General features: G+C 31.8%; 1 protein-coding gene across 2 annotated transcripts; it reads right to left on the reverse strand.

Moving 5' to 3' along the window:
• Positions 1-4,061: 4,061 nt before the first annotated feature.
• Positions 4,062-8,689, reverse strand: LOC101213301 (glutamate receptor 2.7). Of its 2 annotated transcripts, XM_031883036.1 has the most exons (6): positions 8,079-8,689; positions 7,881-7,978; positions 6,648-7,742; positions 5,527-5,839; positions 5,033-5,427; positions 4,062-4,838 (listed from the first exon to the last, which is right to left on the reverse strand). In XM_031883036.1, the coding sequence occupies exons 1-6, from the start codon at positions 8,590-8,592 to the stop codon at positions 4,326-4,328; spliced, it is 2,928 nt and encodes a 975-aa protein (XP_031738896.1). In that variant the 5' UTR covers positions 8,593-8,689; the 3' UTR covers positions 4,062-4,325. The 2 variants fall into 2 exon arrangements, with proteins under 2 accessions (XP_031738896.1, XP_004146855.2); XM_004146807.3 differs by having other exon boundaries at positions 6,648-7,978.
• Between the last annotated feature and the right edge of the window lie 6,294 nt (positions 8,690-14,983).

Genomic DNA, 14,983 nt, shown 5'->3' on the forward strand with positions numbered 1-14,983 from the left:
TGAAAAAGATACAATTTTGTTCGAGTTTTCAAACAATAGATTTAAAAAGTTTTACAAATATAGATAGAGATGAGATATTATATATATATATATAATAAAAGAAATTGAGAATGGGTTAGAATTCAATCAATGTGTTTAAGAGTTTGATGTGATATTGTTGAGCCGGAAGAGTTGAATCATAGACTTACTCGTTTTTGGTCCACAACTTCCCATCTTCATTATGTTCTTTCTCTCTTTCCTTTGGTCCACCAACCTTATCGTTTTCATCCATTTTTCTTTTTCTTAAATTATTCTTCCTTATCATATACTTTTACATGAATTCAATTTCTAATTTCCTTTTTTATAACATTACTACCCGTGTTGGAAATGTTTCCACTAGATACAAAAATTCCTCATTTTCTTATAACATGGATAACAATAATTTTAAAATTGTTAAAATCATAATTTGATTTAATTTCAACCCGTAAAAAACGCTAAAAAAATTGTGTAAAAACCAACTCTAATAATTATGCCAATAATTAGAAGTTGATTTCAAATATACACATGTTTAAAGATGTTCATCCATTAATTGTACACGTTCACATAAATTCTTTTTTTTTATGTCGGTATGATGTTCAATCTATCAAAGTGTTTAAATTATTAGTTGGAAATTTTTCTTTTTTTTTTAGAAAATGGAATTTCGTAATCAAAGAGAATAAGAAGTTGAAGCTATATTTAAAATTATTTAAGTTTATTTCATTATAACCATAAATTCCTTTGTCTAATAGGATAAAAGATTACATCAATCTAGATTCATGTATTTAACATTCCATAACTTACTTTTTTTTCTATAAAATTAAAAAGAAAAATTATTTCTTCTAATTCGATTTTAATTTTAGAACGTTACAATTACATAATTTAAGTTTGATTTTAAGATTTTTTTTAGTGAAATGTTTATTTTCACAATTTTTAATATTAATGTTCACTAATTTATTTAAGTTAACAACGAACTATAACTTTAGAAAAGTAGTACTTAGACTACATTGTCTATTTTTATTCATCTCATCACATCGAAAAAATAATTAATTTTTTAAAAAGAAGTTAAAAGAATTTTACCCATGACAAATTATGATTGGATAATTGGATGAATCCAAAAAAAATGGATTTAATAGATATTAACACTGCACGCCAATTTAAATATATAAATGTTAGGAATGAAATGGAAACTTTTTTTAAAAAAAGAAAAGAAAAATTAAGGCTAACTATAGGACTTCTAAATACCAATTGAAAAGTAGATATCAAATAAAATCTATAATTATCTCCTTTTCTTTCTCTTTATAATTTGAATGATATTTTAACCCAAATTTTCATATACTATATTCTTTGTTTTAGAGTAGTTGGTATTAAAGTGGTTTAAGCTTTATTAATATTAAATACACTAAAGTGAAGTATGACTTTGCGTTTACTATTTGGAACACTTAACCCTAAATTTGGCTTACAAGTTGCTCAAGTTTTAGCTAACAATCTACTATTTATAGGTGTAGACTTTTTGCATTCCCAATCTAATGTGTGGTGTATGTGCCTTTTGACTTTGAATTTTTGGCCTCAATGAATGTCTTCTTTTGTCTATTTTAATTACTAGTACACTCCTAAAGTATATATTTAATTACAGTTATTAATCAAAACTAAAAGTTTTACATCATATCCTTAACTATTTCATGTCATTAATTAAATTACTTGATTAAAAGATACATCTTCCCAAATTCTCTTATTTGAAATATGTGTATAGTTTTTCTTACCATCAATGTGATCATAAGTCATAAATTCACTAATAATGAAATAGTGTGATGAATACTATATTTAATTTTGAGACTATTCTAAAAAATGTTTAGTTAGAAGTAATCCTCAACATGATCAACATGTACGAGTAGTTGTTGAATTGAGGAACTTTGAGGCTTTTGTTGTTAATATTTTGTATTAACAACTACCACTTTGTTGCCTATGCTTCTTCTTTTGTTTTCATAATGTTGTTTAGTTTATAGTTTTATAGACTAGAGGAAATAAAAGATGGTTCAAAGGTTGTTGGGTAGAGATGTCCAAGGTAGCACAAGGTTGGGGATGGCTTTCTCTGTCCCCATTCCCTCACCATGTTTTTAATTCCATCCTCATCTGCACAAAATTTTTCATAGGATGTCAAGGTAGGGATTCCTCAAGTGAAAATTTTGCTTCTTTGATTTGCTTAATATAAAAATCAGTATATATTAACTTCGTTTAAAAAAAGAATAAGTAATTAATTATAAAGAAATTAACCAAAATCTAATGCACAACCCTCCTCACCAACAACAAAGGAGAACAAAAAAGGCAACCCAAAAGAATCTGTACCAACTTCTTTGGACAAGGGAAAAGAGGATTAACGAAACTGGCCCTAAAGTTACAAAAAGACACCGTCGACCAAGCAACACAGTGTGTTGCACCATTCACCCTTCTTGCACACCAAACGAAAGAAACAACACAAATGACCTTACAACAAGGAGAAAATCTCCTCCACCACACTTCGCAACTCAGAAAGGTTAAGTAGCCTGATTTTGTTGGACGAGTTGATTTTTTGTTGTAAGCATGATGCAACGAACGCTTTCCTTTCGTCAGAGTTTCGCATCCCTTAGTTTGACTATTCTTCTTACATATTTCAACCCTTAGTTTGTGAGTTTTTTTTTTTCACTGTGGTTATTGATTTTCAGCTTTTTAGCGTTATTTTACACGATATTGTTGTATTATTTATTTTCTAATAAATAATAGATACGATTAGAGAGGATAAATAGACACTACAAGAAAAATGGAATTTCCCGACATCTATCAAGATGTGGGCAAATAGAAGGTCAACAAATGAACCCAATACAGACGCAGCATATCCTGCATCAGTGTAGGTCGTATTCCCCAACGTGGGAATCCACTGCGTCAGGCTATATCTGCCACATTATATATTTAAAATTTTCATTAAACCTTTCCCCGACGCAATAATATCCGGCGTCGAAAAAGGTTAAATATTTTACTTTATTATTAACAATCTCTAACGTTTGAGAGAAAGACGTCGGGGAAGGTCTGACACATTGATGCGACCGTTGGATATACCCCGATGCCATAGCAGTACACTTCGACAAAAGTTTAAATAATTATTTAAATATTAGCCTTTTTTCGATGTCAGTGTTGACGACATCGGAAAAAGGTTTAGGAAATTATATAATTATTATACTTTCTTTGCTGCCATAGCACACCACGTCGGAGAAAGGTTAGCAAATAATTTTACGGATAGATATTTCTCAATGTCATTAGTGAAACGTCTGCTTTTAGGTGTTTAGGCCGATGTTTTCAACCTGCGTTAGCCTTTCCTTTCACTATTAGTTGTGTGTTCACGAAACACAAAACCCCCGCACGAAGGAGAAAATGAGAAAGAGAACGAAAGGGAAGAAGAAGAACATTCGCCCGTCGTCTACCTCTCACCGCCATGCTCCTCTTTTGTCCTCCGTTATTGAAAACTTGTTTGGTATAAGATTTCTCCAATTTTTTTGTTTTGAAATTATGAAAATGTATGTATATATTGTTTAATGTATGTATTACACCAATGTAATTATAACGTGTATTGATATTATGTGTAGTTTGAATTTCATATTCCATGAGGATATCAACACACCCTGAGCTTTATGCTCATTGGAGGAACCAACACTGTTTGTCTATTGTAATGCTCGTAAACGAGAACTGGTTTTCCACTATTCTTCTCATTATCATGGATCGAGAATCAAGCACTAACACTCTTCCTCACTTATGGGCTTGAAATATTCGAAATGTCGAAAAGTGGAAATCAATTTTAATTGGAGAGGAAACGACAATGGAAGGACTTGAACACATGACCTTCATGGACTACTGACCATGATACCATACTGAAAGCAATAAATACAAAATCAAGAATTATGAAGAGACCCGAGTACCATAAGAAAAACAACAATATTATTGCTTTATTATTTTCTTATGTAATAGGTTTAACGAGAGAATAAATAGAATACATAATAGAATAAAAAATTAAAAAATTTAGAAAATAGGGTAAATCTTCCGTAATCTTTCCATAAATACCCTAATAGCTTAGTCCACTAACTCTAACCGAGACTATTCCAAAAAATATTACAAACATGTACACATTATAATTACGATTACATAGATATTCACATTGGTAAGTAATTGGTTTTATATATTGTGAGTGGGTATATGTTATACTCACGCACGTCTCAATTATTCTCACAAAATAACCAATCTTAATAAATTTGACTCTCATACACATTCATCACAATCACCATCTATTCCCTTGATAGATGGTGATTGCTAGGAGTTGCATTCTGATCACCATGAAAATCATCGAAGTTACAAGGTGAAAGTCCTCCATTTCTGTAGCTTGAATCACAAGATGGGCTAGGATGGGGTTCAAATCTGACATCTTTAACTTCTGGGGTTTCGTCTTGACGTTTCTTTCTCAATGCCGGTGAACTCATGTCTTTCTCATTGAAAATTTCCAAAAGAAGAAGAAGCCTTTTCCACAATGAGATAGTGGAGAGTTTCAAGACATGTCTGTGTTCATAGAGAAAATTGGCCAGAGCTATAACGATAGCAGATGAAGATACAGCTCCTATAACAAGAAACAACCCCCAAAAGCTTTCAAGACCAAGTGTGGTGGAAATCAAGCTATTGGGGTCAGGACTGCTGATGTTGCCTTTAAACCATTTGTCTTCAATCTCTTGCAAAACTCCACTCTCCATTATATTAAGTATTCCCTTCGAAACATCGCGCCCGAGTTGAGACCCCTTGGGGAAAACCTACAATATATAGATACAGCCTGTTGATATAACCTATCGGCGCAAGTTTTTAAGTTCAATAGTAATATAATGTGTAATGTTATTCCATCCAATAGCTCATGCTTTGAATTTAAGTTTCTAACCTGGTTTAACACATTATTAGTGAGTCACTCTTCAAATTGAAATGAAGGATAATAGAAGACTTTCGTACTTACATAGCCAAAGCCATTGGATTTAATCGTGGAACCGACAATAGTGCAATTGGTGCAGTATGTTGTTGTAAGAACCTTGAGATAAGGTATTTCATCAAAGGCAGCAGCTATGGTCCTATTTAAGAGCAATGAACCACAATGTTCCATATTGTTATAATTTACAAGCTTGGATGGATCAAAACCTTGAGCTATCAGCAATGCTTGAACAAAAGAACCATGTGGGTATCCAACATTCAGCTTCTGTTCCTTTAGCTGTTTCATATCAGTAAAAGTTGGCTCTAGTTTTTGAACCGTTAGTAGAGACGTGAGACTGGCCGTGTAACCTTGAGTCAATATGAACACCACAAACAGCCAAACTATTACCACAAATCTAGCCAAGTTGCTTTCCACCTTCTCCCCTGTTGCATAGAGAAAGAATTTACTAATTTAGTGAAATATCTAGAAAAAGATATCCAAAATGTTATAAAGAAAAAAGCTACATGGAGAGGAGAGATTACTTTGAGCATAAACCATAGTTGAGAAAGAAAACCAGAAGCTTGTCCCAATTTCGTGCGAGGGGGGACCTCTGAAATCTTCATTGATTCTGTGCTCAAGAATCCAGACGACCAATCCAATAAAGGCAAAAAAGAAAGCACTTGTCAACCAAAGGTCCAATGTCAAAGGCTTCAAGAAAAGCCAAGCTTTTTTGTTCTTGATATCTCGAAATAGTACAACCATCGATACACTAGATTCAGAGTATGGGAATGTGAAGTCCACATGTAGGGACCTACTTTCTCTAATGGATACGTCTCCCACGACTGCATCATATACCTGTTCAAAGAAATGGTGGTAAATAATAAGATTATGAAGTTTTTATGTGAAATGGCAAACGAACATAAACCATACTAGTCAACTTCTTTTTCAAACTCATAGAGAAGTTTGAAAAATCATTTTCTAAATCAGTGACATATATTCTCAACCCTCTCTTCAGATTTTGAACTTGAGATTTCTTACCATACTCCTATGATTAAACACCATTAGTCTCACAAATAAAAGATGTTAGGCTAAATAAACAAATATTGTCAACTTTCTTCCTGTGCGACTCTCCATTCTTGAGAATTGGAATAACTAAAGTCATGTTTTGAAGTGATTTTGAAATGGCTAAAATCACTTTTGACGTATTCAAAGTCATTCTTAAACATGTTTTTTTTGTCCTTCAAATTAAATTCAATTGTATCAAACAAGTGTTTAAAAGATTAAATCAAACATTAAAAATTGAATGATTGAAAACATGTTTGAGAGTAATTTTAATCGTGACAAAAATGATCTTAACTATTTCAAAACCACACCCAAACATACCCAAAAACATTTTCTAAAATATATCAGTCTTAAATGAGAAAGAGGAATCCAAAGTTAAAGTTAATGCAACAGGCTAAGAACATAGGGTGCCCCACAAGCTTCATCCGCAGAGGCCATAGTCAATGGACACAAGCAAAAGTCAAACTTAAGATTGTTTTAGACAATTGCAATCAAGAAAAACTATCAGAATTTGAAGTCCCGTACCAAAAACCACACAAAAAAATTGCTTTTTGGTTGTAAAGTTGAATCACTGCAGTTGAGGAGGAGAGATTATACATACCCCAGAGTATACTTGATTGACCAAGTCGTCATAGCTACCAGCCATTGCTCCTGTAGCATTTGCAAATGGAACGTACTCATACAAAACAGCATACGGTAGTGTTTTAATTACAGCTTCGAAGATATCAATGCTATACCCTGTTCTCTTTGTCCAGCCAGTCACTGGGTCCCTTCTCGCTCTAACAAATTTACTGACTCCAGATTTTACTGGAATTCCTATTCTCAGCTTCTTTTCATTTGTTGGGTTCTCCCAACCTTTTGGGAAACTGAAAGAATTGGGGTCATCCCCTGGCCATATGATACGGCTAAGATTAGTAACAGAAGTGTTTGAATTAGTTTTCATGAAGTCTAATGTTTGTGTCAGACCATTTTCTGGCGTCCAGTATCCAACCACCGTAATATTCTTTTCATGACGGATATTTATAATCTCATAAGTTGATGATTTCAATTTCATTTCAACCATTCTGAAGTCTCCTGCAAGCCCTTTGAAATGTGTTTTAGACAATGCTTCAGACAACCTTGGACCATTTCGAGAGACCCCTAGATTGTCAAGATCAGTAAATTTGCTAGAAACATTTGACTTCTCAAAGATGAACTCTGTGGTTCCAACACTCTCCACAGCCTTAGCTAGAGCAAAAATAGCATCATAAGCTCGTAACCCAAATATATTCAGTTCAGAAATTTCTTTCTCAAATTTCCTTCTCCATCGCATCTGAAAAGCTTCAAGTTTTTCTGTTCTGGGAATGTAAGTCCTCACACCTAAAGCTCCACTCATGGCTACCATGGAGGAATCATCAATCCGAGAGAGAAAATTACTCATCCCATCAGTTATAATCCAAACATAACCCGACCCCATCATCCCAATCTCCTTAGCCATGGCGAAAAGACGAGAACCAAGCTCTGGTAACATATGAACAACGAAAACCCTTGTTTGCATAGTCATCAATTTGTAAAGCTCTTTAGCGATTCTGTCATCAGATGCAGATTGAGGAATCGCAGTCTCGTAAGCTACTCGAATGTTAGTCTCTCCCAGGGCGTCTCTCATGGAAGGCAAAAACCCTTCGCCATATTCATCGTCAGAGTGAATGAGCACCCCCTGTCCCCAATCAAAGGCTTCAAAAATGGCGGCAATGGGTTTTGCTTGGGATGAATCGATTTGGGACGCCCGAAAAAAGTAAGGATTCCGATGAGGATTTAAAGATGGAGTTGTAACAGAAAATGATATTATGGGTACCTGAGATTTTTTCCCAAGATCAGCCATGAAAGCTGCTTGCATCGAATTCTGTGGCCCAACAATGGCTTCCACCTCTTCCTTGTTGATTAACTCTATAGCTGTTTGGTTTTTGAAAATGAAACGAAAAACATTAACCTTCAGGGAAAAAAATAAATTTAAAAAAATCATAACGAATAACTAACGAGATTAGGTCAAGACCTGCAGCAGTAGCTTCAATAACATCTTCCATGGAGTTTTTGGCGAACAGAGCCAACCTGGTCTTGTAATTTCTATGAGATTCATAGAAGTCAGAGAGAGCCATTTCCATATAACTAACCCCCATTTTCCCAATTGACGAATCGGAGTCAAGAACGAGCCCGACCTTCACTGTAACAGCCTCATCATCCGCCATGACAGAGAAAGCTCGAAGCCCAAAACAGAGTGAAAGGAAGATGATGAAAGTTGAGAAGATGGAGAGGCTTTCCATTGCCGAGCTTAGAAAAGCTTCAAAAGGGGTTTCATTCAATGACGGCCTATGGAACCGAAGCTCATCAAATGATTTGATGGGTAGGGTGAAATGAAGATGAAATTGAAACGAGGAGAAAAATTGAGGAAATTTCTTCAGCCATGGTGTTGGGCCATTGACATGGGTTGACACGGAACAGAGGTCGGAGAAATAGTCTTGTGGACTGGAATTGGTCAAGTCGAACTGAGAATTGCCGCGAAACGTCATTGGTTTGTACTCATGTAGATATGGAACTAAAAATATTGGCAACTATTGTATCCTAAACTTTCAACTGTTCGTTACAGTTTATAACTAAGCTTAAACTATAATAAAATACCTTCAACTTTTCATATTTATATATACAAAAAAAGTATCCCTTGGCTTTTATAACTTTCAAATCGATTCAAAACAATGAATTTGTGACTGATGTGGCAGTGATGATTGATAAATATTTGGATTTAGTGCCATCTTGACCTTGTCAAATAGTTTAAAATCTTGACTTCTATTCCAAATTGAATACTATTTCTATATTAATAGTTTTGAAATGTTTACGTGAGGATGATACGATTATTAAAGGTATTTTTAGATTTTTATAATATTTTATTATTAGAGTTGTTAAGAGTTTAGTTAGTAAATTGAGAATCGAAAAATATGATTTTAATATTTATGGGTGGCACACGTACGAAAGTTTTCATGTCCTATTACAAGACATGTGCGTGTAAAGTATAATTTTATTGTTACTAGTTCTAGTACAAGACACGTGTGATATATGTAAAATAGAATTTAGTGAATTTATACATTGTTGAATAAAAAGATTCACTACTAAACTATATTGGACACTTTTAAATATAAGAAATAAACCAAAATATTTTTTTTTTAAATTGATTCTATAAATGATAAATGTTGATGTATTAGTGTCTTTAGTTTTGTTCTTTTCTGTCAATCTCGGTCGAATTCGACAACGGGTTTTTTTACAAATTTTTAAAAACTTTTTCAACGTAATTTATCGGTTCCTCTCGAGCAAGTTTGACACCGAGATTGTTTGTTTTTTTTTTATTTGAAAATAAAGGAATTTATCAAATGACCAAAATACTTTGAAACCCCGATGCTTTACAAGGTCGTTTGACAATATCATTTTGTCTGTGATTGGATCGAGAAAGCCATGAAGAGGAGCTATTGTTTAAGAAATTTTAGCATATTCTTCTTTTTATGACTAAAAATTGAACTTTAATTTAAATTGATCTACATTATATTTGTGTTGTTATTGAATGGAGTGTTCATTGTATGTCTATCAAACAAGTCAACCAACAACCACCTCAACTTATGTTCTCAAATTTTGCCATAAATTCAACTCAACCACCATAAACTTATTAATATATGATGAAAAATCATCAAAAACAAGGTAAGATCAAGGAAGATTTTGAAGAGCCTTAAAGTTATTCTTGTCGATGCTCCCAAGGAACAAAAGCTTGTAAGCAAAATTATGCTAAAATATAATCCAACATGAAAACAAACGTAATAAAGCACAATTGGTATTCAGTGTTAGAACTTGGGGCTATCTCGGAACAATTTGGACTGAGAATAACATAATTTACCAAATGAACATGGGCAACATTGGTCTGAGATGCTTAAAAAACGAGTTGAATGTAATTTCTCGGTTCATCTCGGTCGAGCACACCCACCAAGATTGTGTGTTGTGTCAAATGACCAAAATATTCTTGGAAGAATATTCTCACAAAATCCAAAACCCTAAACACTTTGCTCATTTTGGCCAATAACGAAACAAGATTGCTCCCAAAGATTTTCAAATTTATCTTATTTTTGCTTCCCCAAATTTGAAGAAGCCATCTCTAAACTAAAATCACTCAAGGTGGATTACTTTGAACAATTCCATAGTTTAGGTTTTAGTTTTTAATTTGAAAATTTAGGTGGATGGGAAACTGTTTAGTTTTGGTGTTTTGATGTAGTTGTATGTTAAGTTAATACGAGCCTCTTCTAATGATGTTATTGTTTTCCTGATCTCCTTCGATGAATTTTGATGATTTCATGAATCTATGCCCGTGGAGATGAGGAATCTCAGCCAAGATCTATGAAATTGCCTTGAATTCGATGAAGGAGTCCCAAGATCTGATGTGTTTCACATTCATTTTGTGAGGTAATCTTGAGGACGATTTGTCCGAGATTGGACTGAGAGACATCATAGAATGTATGCAAAATCCTTATCTTGTGGCATTTCGGTGCAATGTTGTCCAAGTTCAATTGCTTATTCAACATCAGACCACCAACTACAAAGTTTTCCATCTGCTTCAGCTTTCAAACTAAAAACATAAACCAAAAACTAAACCCTAAACTATGAAATTGTTAAAAGTACTCCACCTTGAGAGATTTAAGAGAACAAATGAATTCTTCAAGTTTCGCAGAGGCAAATTTAGTGAAAGTCGTTCGAATTTGGGAGCGAAAATGTGAACTTCTCGGTCGAAATGAGCACGTTGTTTGTCGTTTAGTGTTTTGTGAGAATATGTAGCATGCAGGCTTCTAAGGGTATTTTGGTTATTTCATAAATTCCTTAATTTATTTTAAAAAAACAAACAATCTCCATGGAAAACTCAGTCGATGGGGATCGAGAAATTACGTTGAAGAAGTTTGTAACATTCAGACTTTCAAGAGTATTTTAGTCATTTAATAAATCTCTTTATTTTCAATTTGTTTTTAAAAAATAAACAATCTCGATATCGAGCTTGATCAATAGGAACCGAGAAATTATGTTGAATGAGTTTTTAAAATTTTATGAATAAACTTAGTGTCGATCTCGAGAGAGATTGGTTGAGAAAAACAAATTTTCTGTCACACGCGTAATTCATGATACGTAATCGTGTAGGAAAAGATACACGATCGCGTACCAAATCTAAACGATTTTGGTTTAAGATCGGGTACTAAGTTTTTTATTTTTGGTTCACGATCTTGTAGCAATATCATTTTGATTTGGTACACGATCGTGTACCAATATTCAACGATTTTTTTCAAAATCGTGTATCAAATATAAAAGTTCTATATTATTGGTACACAATCTTAAATTCTTTTATATTTGGTACAAAATTGTGTAGTCAAATCTAAATTATGTGTAGCCAAATCTAAACGACCATGTAACAGTATCCCAACAATTTTGTCCAAGATTGTATACAAGATACTTTATATTTGGTACACAATCGTGTAAATTCTTTTATATTTGGTTTAAAATCGTGTACCAAATAACACCTTGAAAAAAAACAATACGGATTGAAAACAAATATCATATTTCAAAAAATATAAAAGAAAAATGGTAGAAGAAGAATGATATATTTGGATTTCAAGTGTTTAATTTAAAAAAACTAAGTTATTATGAAAAAAAATATAGTGTTTGGAAGCTACTAAAAATAGTTTTTTAAATGTATTTTAAACCATTTTCACAAAAATGAGATTCTTGAAAAAAAACATTTTTAGTCAATTTAAACCGATCAAAAAAATAAAATAAATGAAAAGGAAGAGAAGAAATTAGAAGAAGGAAGAAAACGGCAAGGTCAAACATGAGATATTTAAGAAAATGGTCGACTTCTTAAACTTTTTATTGTGTTACACATGTCGTAAATATTTTGGCTCGTAAATATTTTGATGGTTTATTATATTTATGAAAATTAACCTAATTTATATTAGTTTAATTATTTTAAGTAATTAATATAATTATATTTCTTTAAAAGGTAGGAGCATTTTCAAATATATATATATATAATTGAAATTATTTACAAGTTATAAGCAAAATCTATCTAATTCAGTTCATCATACCACATTTAATTTTTTTTTTGTTATATTTTTAATATTTTGATATCTATAAGATTTTTTCTTTAAAAAAATCTTTTACTTTATTAACTAATTAATTAATTAATTAATATAATGATAGATAATTAATTTTACGTTTAATTTAGAAAAATTGTAAAAAAACTACACCGTGGACAAAATATTTACATTTTATACAAATATAAAGTGCAATAAATTGTTATCTTTTAGTTGTTTTTTTTATGAAATTTACATAGTTTGTCTATTTTATTTTTGGTTTTGAAAAAACCTCTTAAATTTAATTGATCTGGAACGTTTAGTTAAGTAATTGTTTAATTTTACTTGTTACAAATTATTGAATAAAACATAAATATTTAACTTACATGCATTAATTATCATGGTTGGAAGAGAAATTTTGAAACCAATCACAGGTTGTTAGGTCATTTGCTAAACTAATGTATAAATTGGTCAATTCTAATAATACTATATGTTTTCATTAGGACCGTTGGATTAAGTTAATTATTTTGATTCAATTAAATATTATTTACTTGGCCTAAAGTTTAATAGTGAAAAAAAAACTTAATTTAACCAAAATGCTTGATATGATCTAAATTCATGTGGCTAAACCTATGAATCTGTTCTATAGAACAACCAGACTCGAGATCATAAAGCCTACTAAAAAACATTTCATCCCATAAGTTTTAGAGAGAATTCTCTTAAGAGCAAAAGACTCTCTAACTTCTAAAGCTAACAATCTCATCTATCTTCAGAAACATCACATGCTCCCTCCAAATTTTAGAGATCGAACTACATCGTATCAAATCAACATAAATAAAATATCAACACAAGTTCAAATCCACGAATCAAATTTCTTCAAAAATCACAAGTGAACAATTATGTATGTCCAAACATAGACATTGATTATCCTAAACACTTAAAATTCAGACATTTAATATTTATACCCATGAAACAATATATCCAAAGCACCACGAGACTTTTCATTTTCACCAACCCTCACTCTCGTTGAAGGGATTAAAGCCCTTGACAACGAAAGAATTTACAAAAATATTTCTCAATTTAATTTGAGAATCCCAAAATACCAATATATTGACAACATTTAGAAACAAAATTCTAAAAGGCTAAACATGCTTAATTTTGCTTTTAAATTAAAAGATACACAGAATAAAAAACTCACGTAGTTTGATGCCTCTTAATCTACTAAAACTCCAAATTGAGGGCACCACCCGTCGACGACAATTTTAACGTCTGGGATAAGATTGGCTTGTGGGAACCAATTGAAATGAGAAAATGTTTGAGAGAAACTATTTGCACAGAGCCAAAAACATAAGTTCAGAGAAAAATTATTTTCTTATGCATATTTATAACCCCTTTCCTTAAGAGAGTCAAAGAGAATCATGAGATTCTATTAATTTAAAAAATATTAAATTAATAGAAATTTCAAATCAACTCATTAATTATTTAATTAATATTTCATTTAAATCGTATTTATTGAATATCTCTTTAATATTTTATAGTTTTAAATTAAACTAAACTATTAATTCTTCAATTAATTAATAGCTAAATTAAATATCTTATATTGAACTTAAATTAAATTTGAATCATATTCAAATATAAATTTCGTTTATAACCAATACTTTTAATATGAATCAAATTCACATTAAATTAATATTTGAACTCATTCAAACATTTTATCTCTCATAAATTAATTTTGAATCATATCCAAAATTAAACTTATACAATAAAGTTTGATTAAAATATAAACTTTATATTATAACGTATCACCATACATTATACTAATTTCCAAAGTAAATTTGAACATTCCAAATTACAACCAATATAAATAAATATAATTATCCTTTTACGAGTTAGGAAGGGAACCTAATAGACCTACAGGTCAGAAGCTACGACGATATGAGATTAGTTGGCTAAAATCATTAACCACATTAATCAATATTCATTAACTGTGTGTAGACTCTATAAAAAAATCACAATTGAACTCTTCTCATTGTAGATATATTTATGTGTCCATGTATATAGACCAATACCAGTAAGTTAGTCATTCACTAATGATCGTAACACCAACTGAGTCAAATTACCGATCTACCACTAGGTTACCTCTAGTCCTTAAATACTAGTGCTCCTCTAATGAACAACCTGTTTATGGTCCAACCAATAAACTTAAACCTCTCTCCTGCTATAGAAAGGGTAAGACCCTTTGTTCAAGTCATGAAGATACCATTTAAGGAAACACTCATCTACTTGCCCTAAAGTAGGGAATGTATGAATTTCATATTGTGTCATTATGTTCTTAGCTCTCAACTCGGTTTTGTCTTGAAAATTATAAGCATATTGTGTTGACAATTTGATCACTCCCACCTATACAAATCAAATGACAATCCTTCGTGAACATGAGTTCATAATACACTCAGGATTAAGATTAAGTTACCTAGGTCATCCTAATGAAATATAAACCTGACTAGTTAACAGAGTTACATCAAGTGGTTACTATTTCATGATCTGATCTCATGCAAACTCATTGCATATGATACTCTCACTAACATGTCACCTACACGAATGCGTTGGATCATTGTATTTGTATCAAATACAAAGTGAGTTGTATCCATAATGTTATCAGGATAAGATATAAAACTTTATCCTTATACTATATACCCTTTAAGTTGATCTCGAATACTGATCCTTGTATGTCTCTATAGTGTTGAAGACTAATTGAGCAGCTTAGAGTGTTAGTTGATTAGATTTCAGTTATCAAGACAAAACCAATAATGTA

Source organism: Cucumis sativus, chromosome 3 (genome assembly GCF_000004075.3).
Source record: "Cucumis sativus cultivar 9930 chromosome 3, Cucumber_9930_V3, whole genome shotgun sequence".
Lineage (NCBI taxonomy): Eukaryota > Viridiplantae > Streptophyta > Magnoliopsida > Cucurbitales > Cucurbitaceae > Cucumis > Cucumis sativus.